Genomic DNA, 7,091 nt, shown 5'->3' with positions numbered 1-7,091 from the left:
CAGAGCTCCCCTCGGATGATCACAGGCTACAGAAAACAAGCTTATCCTATTAGGAGGTGCTAATTACATTAGCCACTTTACTTTCCATTTAGGTTTTAAATTATGCAAGACCTAAGCTGACTAGCGTTAGGTCTCAGGCCCAGTAACACACAACAGAGCCTGTGGCTTTCCACAGCATGGAGCAGGGATGGGATCCCTCTGACAGAGCTCCTGTGTGCTGTACCCGGGGCCTCAGCTCCACCTAGCCCAGAAAAATGCAGACATAGTTTATTAAATTTTTTAGAAAAACACCAAAACCACGCATCTAGGCCAAACTCAGTTAAAAATGTCCCCACTCAGCCCAAGCCCTCCAAGAAGTGCAGGCTCCAGGGTCAGTTAAAACTGAGGACCACACATTTTAATAGGGGGAAGAGACTCTCCCAGTTTAGAAAGACAGGGAGGAAAGAAATGTTCTGATCTACATCATAGGGCAAGTTTCTATCAAGAGCTTTCCTCTGATGAGCTTTCACATAAAAGTTTAAGAAACACTTTAAGGCAGGAGTTTTTTTCCCCCCCTTCTCTACTCCAAGAGCTCTTGCCCCTCAGGGTTCTTGGCTTGTGAACAACCCTTTTTGCAATGCTAATAGAAGTCATTAATGCGAAGGGCCAAGAAAAAAGGAGGACGCAAAAAAAAAAATTAGAATTCTCCATACTGGGAGAAAGAGAAAAAAGATGCCTTTGAAGCCCTTCTGAGCACAGAAGAAAGGAGTAAAGGAGTCCAAATCATGTGTGAGGCATATGCAGCAGATGTAATGCCTATAAATAAAGTGCAAGTGCTTTCACTGTAGACACCCATTTGCAAATAGCTCCCACATTCCTTCCCAAGCTGCTACTCTCAACTTACCCTCCACTTATAATGAATCACTGCCAGGCCCACCTATGCACAAATCAATACATCATGTTGCTCCTTTATCCCTTCCAACCTTTCCTTCTGCTTTACCCTCATTAGTGCTAGATGCTTTGGCTGTAGTATTAACTGTGCCTAATAAATTCAACTGGAGAAACGAGACTGAAGCAGATGTCTCAGAACAAGAGCTTCAGTGAAAGTGGGAATTGCTCTCAAAGAAGTCCTCTGAGCATGTGCATTAAATTCACAAAGAGCTGAAGATAAAGTAGTACATCACTATCATAAAAGCAGCACATCTAGTCAGAATTGCAGCAGTCACTGGTGTAATAAAAGAAACATTTGACCTTTTGCATTTATGCATTTGCTCTGCTTGTATGCATGCAGGAGAGCAAGCATCTACCACTGGGTATCAAAAATGGTTCATGGCACCTGTTCCCAGAAGTGGAACCTAGAAAATACAGGACGCAAGAAGGTTAAGCCAAGTACATCAGACTTGATGGGATTCCCCAAAATAGTGACCTCCTGTAAGCAGCCTACAATGTGTTAGGGATGAGGAGGGAAAGCAGACAGAGCCTTTAGGTACAAAGGAGACTCTGCATAAAGTATGTACATAGGCTTACTAACCTGGGAGTGACCAAGCATGTTCTGCACGGATGAACTTCTTGGAAGGTGTTATTTGCAAAACTCTGGGCAATCCATGCAGGTGAAAAAAAAAATCCCATTTAGTAGCTTACAAGTTGAACAGAAGACAGTATTAGGTTTCTGTTGTTTTCATGGAGCACTTGGTGCTCATTTGTAACATGTTCTTCTTGGCAGAGAAGTGTTAACCATTGTTATTTTTACAGACCACATTAGCTGCCAATATGAAATACCTTATCTCCAGCTGGTGTCAAGTGCTGCACTGAGATTTGTCAACTACTTGATTCCATAAGAGAAGCTGTACCTGACCACCAAACCCAGCCTTACCCTGACATGAGCTCAGTGGGCTGGTAGCTGACCCAGACAAGGCATGGTAGTGGTTTTGGTTGTTTACAAGTCATGATGCAGACATTCTAAGCCAGAGATAAAGAATAAAGTAAGACATACAGACAGATCAGGTTTAACAGACTCCATTTACTATTTATCAATTATTTTATCTATAGATCTGTTCAATAAATCAAACTATACTTTATATAATAGATTACTTCATTGCAGGTATTGCACAGGCTATATTAATCTGGGCACCATGGAAACATGAGAGCAGGAGGTTACTGTGTTTTTTTAAAAAATATATAATTTTGCAGAATTAGACTAGCACAAGAGAATACTAACCATTTAAAAAGGGCAATCTCATTTACATATCCACAGCCATCTCATTTCAGCTCTACTGAATTAGAGAATCTGGAGTATTAGCACTGGGCAGGGCATAAGGAAGGCAACCTCTCTGCAACACACTCCTCTTGACTACTGGCCTCCAAAGGCATTCAGTGGGTCATCAAACGTGCTCAGGGTCTTGCTTTCAGATTTTGCTTCTGAGGCTGCTTGGGACGATCTGGTTTTGGGAGTGGGTATCTTGACTTGGCTGCTAGAGAAGATATCATCTAAAGGGGGGAAAATAAGAGATTTTAATGTGAAGTGACTGCTAGACAGAAGTAACATTGTACATAAGAGACTTCAGCACACAGCAGTGACTGCCAAGGACATTCTGTGACAAACAAATGCTTTCCTGCTGCTTGCGATTCTGGATGCATTTGTAAGGACATACGTGGGAGCTGTTAGCTGCAAGGCAAATTAAGAACTATTTTCTTCCCAGCAAACAGCATAATACTTGCATTTTGTAACATGTTCAAGCTCTCATAAGCATTTGAGAAGTACTAATAAATTACAGCTCCACAATAAATTCCATCTTGCAAGTGCCAGATAACATCCCTGTTATCTAGAACATTAGCACCTGAGGAACCTGAGAGATCCAAGAGCTGTGAGGTTGTTGCCAGAGAAAATCAGAGGAGGAAAAGATGGCAGTTGCTAGCGACTCCTGTGGCAACATCCACTAACCATATGAGAGTATTTAATCTACAGCACAATAAGAACACAACATAAATCCCTTGAGAACAGAGCACTGCTAAGATGTAAGGAAGCAGACAGCTACAACTGCCAAGGATGAACCCTGAAAAGGTCTGCTTACAGTCCTGAATCAAGGTCTCCCATGATGTTCCTCAACATAAGCATTTCTGATGTAAACAACTAAGACCACAAAGTGGAAAAATATCACACTACCATTAAGAGAGAGCTCTCTCCTGAGTAGAAATGAAACCTTTCAACACAGATACCTTGTGCCAGCAGCAGAGCTCACAGTCCTGCAGTTCTTGCTGTGGCTACTGCTGCTTGTGTTCAGGACTGTGCTCGTGGCAAGACATGAAGCTGCTACCACACACATGCTGAAATGTTGCTGTGAGGTTTCCTGAGCACAGGCAACAGCATATCTCTTACTGCAGACTAAGGCTTTAAATTTAGGATACTCAGATTATGCAGCTGGATATAAAACTAAAAAATTACAAGACTGAGATATGAGGGTCACTAGTTATTCACAAGGCCAGTGTAAGTAGCACATAACTGGTCCTGAATCCTTATTAAGAAAACACAGGTGTTACAATAGAGGCAATAGCCATTTACTAGGCCAGAGTATAAAACCTAGTATTTCAATCTCCAGCATGTAGCCTAACCTTGAGCAGAGATCAGGCACAAAGTGGTCCATCACAATGTGCTTGCCTTTCTCTTCTCGCTACTTCTTCCACTTCAGCACGTGTCTGATACTGCGCTGATCACAGGGATTACACAGGAATAATCCAGGACACCATTTCAGCACAAAAGCAGTTTAGAAAGGCAGTAAAACAGAGTAATCCCCTACTGGCATCACTCCAAAGCAAGAAGCTGTCACGTGCATTAGCTTTACAGCTGAGGAGAAATACAGTGAGTGACATCATCAGTAGAGGTATCATTCCCATTTTTTAACAAGGCTTAAGGAATAGAAATGGCCATAGAAAACAGTATTTGTCAATGCACAAGAAAGTTCAGTCACCATTTTGCAGACAGGCAGAGGTGACAACAAGATGTTTGTGATATCAGCCATAAACCATTGAGGAGGCTAGGAGGGTAAAGACCTGAGAAAGTTTTTCCTAATACTGCCACGACAAGCCTAACACAGAACGTAGCAAGTAGTGACTGGAAGCTGTGGTAGGACAAAGGAAAACAGCCTGCAGCCTCCACCTCCCAAACTGCACCTATTTACTGTTTCATTTGCAGCAGAAAGGATCTCCTAAGACAACAATATACAGCTCTGATAAAGTGCTACCGCAATCACTTAAGCCTTTAATGTGAAGCGTAAGTGCCAGTTCCACCACTACTGCCAGCTGGACATCCCCACCTTCAGGCATCTCTCCCTACACTCCTGTTGCTGTTCTGGAGCTCCACAGCTTTGGGCACTAAGCAGCTGTGTACCTATGGCTGTACCCCAAAACAGTCATCATTCTAGAGGAAAATGAAGTCTATCACATACAGGGTGATGCAGATGCTATAGGCATCGAGATCAGGTGTGACATGAAACAAGCAGCTTCAGCACCAGAGTAGGTGTCAAAAGTGGAAGTGCAAACAACAGCTTCCATTGTGGCTAATTTTCAAGTGGGACTCTCCAAATGTTATTTCAACATGAAGTCTGGATTTTTGTGCTGAAATATTTGAAAGGGGTAACTGAGAAATTCTTTTATTTACTGTTGGCTACATGAAAAAATGTAAATGATTAAGATTTTTTATCATCCAATACATATTTCAAATACCTTTTGAGCAAATCTTTAAGTCTTATTTTTTATATCACTTGAAAAGGCTTTGAAATCTCAAGATGGTCATTCTCTGGAAAGTTTTCTAACACATTTCCAGACTTCAACCAAGTGATTCCATCAGGCTGGAATGCTTAACAGCCATCCAAGTAAAACAGTGATAAGTCAGATTCAATTTGAATAGGTTATAAAGAACAAAGATTGACAAGAACCAAAGCTAGAGATGAAAAAGAAATTCATGCAGTCCCAAATAACAGCTATAAACATGAAGAGCCTGAGAAAAAACACAGTTGAGGATCAAATTACTTTCAGTATCTTCACTGATGGAGAAGAAAGGACTATGCACTGCATCATTTCACGTTACTATTTGCTGTTTTTTCAACAAATTATACAGGGCAAACTTTTGCTCTCAGGTGTTGTCTTTGTAAATTGTCCTGGGTACATGGATGTAAACAAAATCTTTGGGACTCCAAGGTAGTCAGCACAATAGTGAAGGTAGGATGGGAAGAGATGTTAATTTGCTCCTATCAGTGACTCATCTGAAAGTACAAGATGAAAAGCTGTACAAATTGAAACACAGAATGTGTCTCAGAGCCATAACAACATGAGGTAAGTCTCTTACTCCAGATAAGTGAAGTTTTCTAATTTCTACAGGTAAGCAAATCCCTACAGGAATTAAACTATTCCTTCTCTCAGAAGAATTATATACACTCTCCTAAGCCATTTAAATGCCATGCTAGCTCTACAAATCCAAGAAGTGCCCATCAAAGGCTAAAATCGAAAGATAAGCAGTTGTAAAGCTAAAAGAAAGCAGAGGGTACTAAAATGTCTTAGATGAATGTAACGCAAGACAGTATTATGAGGTTAGTAGCAAGACATTTACTTATACATAGACTTACCCATATCATCATCAAATATGGATTTTTGTTCCACCTTTTTCTTGGTCTTCTTTTCTTTTGGTTTTACAGTGAGATCCGCAAAAATATCAATGTTATCATCAAACAGGTTAGTCTCTGGCATTTTCTCTTTTGGTTTGGTCATTGGTTTAATTGCCTCAGTAGCAAATATATCATCCTTGGAGAAAAACACAGATCTCATCAATACAAAACACACTTCAAGAGAATAGGCAAATTATCTGTACACAGCAGCTGAGATGTTTAAACAACTGACAGCCTTGGGCTTCTTGGTCAAAGCTTGGACTATATGATCTTATCGGTCTTTGACAACCTCAATGATTCTGTGATTGTCAAACACGAGAAGTCTGAATCCCTTTTCCTCATGGGGGACTTGGCAGAAGTGCCTTAGTGATGGGTTGTGCACAGGTCAAGTGACAGCCTGTGTTTTGTCATTGTCCAGCCTGCCAACTTCATTGCTTTTTTTAAGTGTTATTTGAGCTGCTCTGCATTGAACAGTTAGCAGATAAGAACTGAATACCTTATTACTCTGTAAGAGGTATATTGTCACAGCTCATTCAGTGACTTGCCTCCTCTGTGTCAAGGCTACACCTTTTAATCCACTGTTGCTAATAAGGGGCTAAACAATCAAAGAAAGGGTTTCCATTACCCACCCACAAAGCATGATTGACAGTTTACTTCACCTATCCTGCATAGCCCATCCTACTCAGCAGCCTCCATTAAGTCTGTGTCTAAGTAGAGGGGTATGTGTAAGGCCCTGGGGATCAAAAAAAACCCATGGTTCAACCATTACCTCAAAGATATCTTGGGCAGCAGGGTCAACTGCTTGGTGGACAGCAGATTTCAAGTCCTTTTTTCCAGTTTTCTGACAGGTGAAGAGAGAGTCTTCCTCTTCCTCCAAGAAAGGTATAGGGCTGCTTTTCATTGAAGATTTTTGCTGTACAGGCTGGAAGAGATCATTGCTGTCCTCATCATCCAGAACAGACAGATCAGGCTTTTTCTCCCTGCTCTTGATGGGTTTGTTAGCAACACTGTCTGGCATTCCCTCCTTTAACTTTGATTCTGCAGCTGGTCTGGGTGTTGAGCTGCTTGCAAAAAGATCTTCTGATTCAAACAGATCATCCCCTTTTTCTGTAGATTCTGGAGGAAGGAGTTTGTTTGGCCCAGCAGACAAAATACTACTGTGAGCTGGTAGTGACAAGCCAGAGAGAAAGTCATTTTCCTTGGACTCTGCTTCAGGAGCAAGAAGCTCTTTTATGTTCACAACTGCTGAAGTCTGTTTTGGTGCTGAGAATTGTGATACTTTACTGTCCACCTCCTCACTCACTTCAGACTCTTGGGCAGCTAGACGTCGGGCCATTCTGCTAGGAGGTCTTCGTTTTCCTGTAACCCTGATCCTGGTCTGCAAGAAAAGAGTAAAAGCATAGCAGGATTACACAGAATGAAAAAGCCCCACACTTCAGAGAAGACAGGTTAGGA

At 41.5% G+C, this 7,091-nt stretch overlaps 1 protein-coding gene across 1 annotated transcript in view; it reads right to left on the bottom strand.

Annotated features, from left to right (window-relative positions):
* Nucleotides 1–1,983: 1,983 nt before the first annotated feature.
* Nucleotides 1,984–7,091, bottom strand: part of LOC103798076 (WASH complex subunit FAM21-like) — a gene marked incomplete at its 5' end in the record, with an annotated part of 34,260 nt that continues 29,152 nt past the window's right edge. Inside the window, 3 exons of the mRNA XM_009070319.1 lie at nt 1,984–2,466; nt 5,598–5,772; nt 6,406–7,014. Coding sequence (XP_009068567.1) covers nt 2,330–2,466; nt 5,598–5,772; nt 6,406–7,014 — 921 coding nt within the window. The remainder of the gene's footprint in view (nt 2,467–5,597; nt 5,773–6,405; nt 7,015–7,091) is intronic.

Source organism: Acanthisitta chloris, unplaced genomic scaffold, assembly GCF_000695815.1.
Source record: "Acanthisitta chloris isolate BGI_N310 unplaced genomic scaffold, ASM69581v1 scaffold39132, whole genome shotgun sequence".
NCBI classification, from domain to species: Eukaryota; Metazoa; Chordata; class Aves; order Passeriformes; family Acanthisittidae; genus Acanthisitta; species Acanthisitta chloris.
This window is presented reverse-complemented; position numbering and strand designations above follow the sequence as displayed.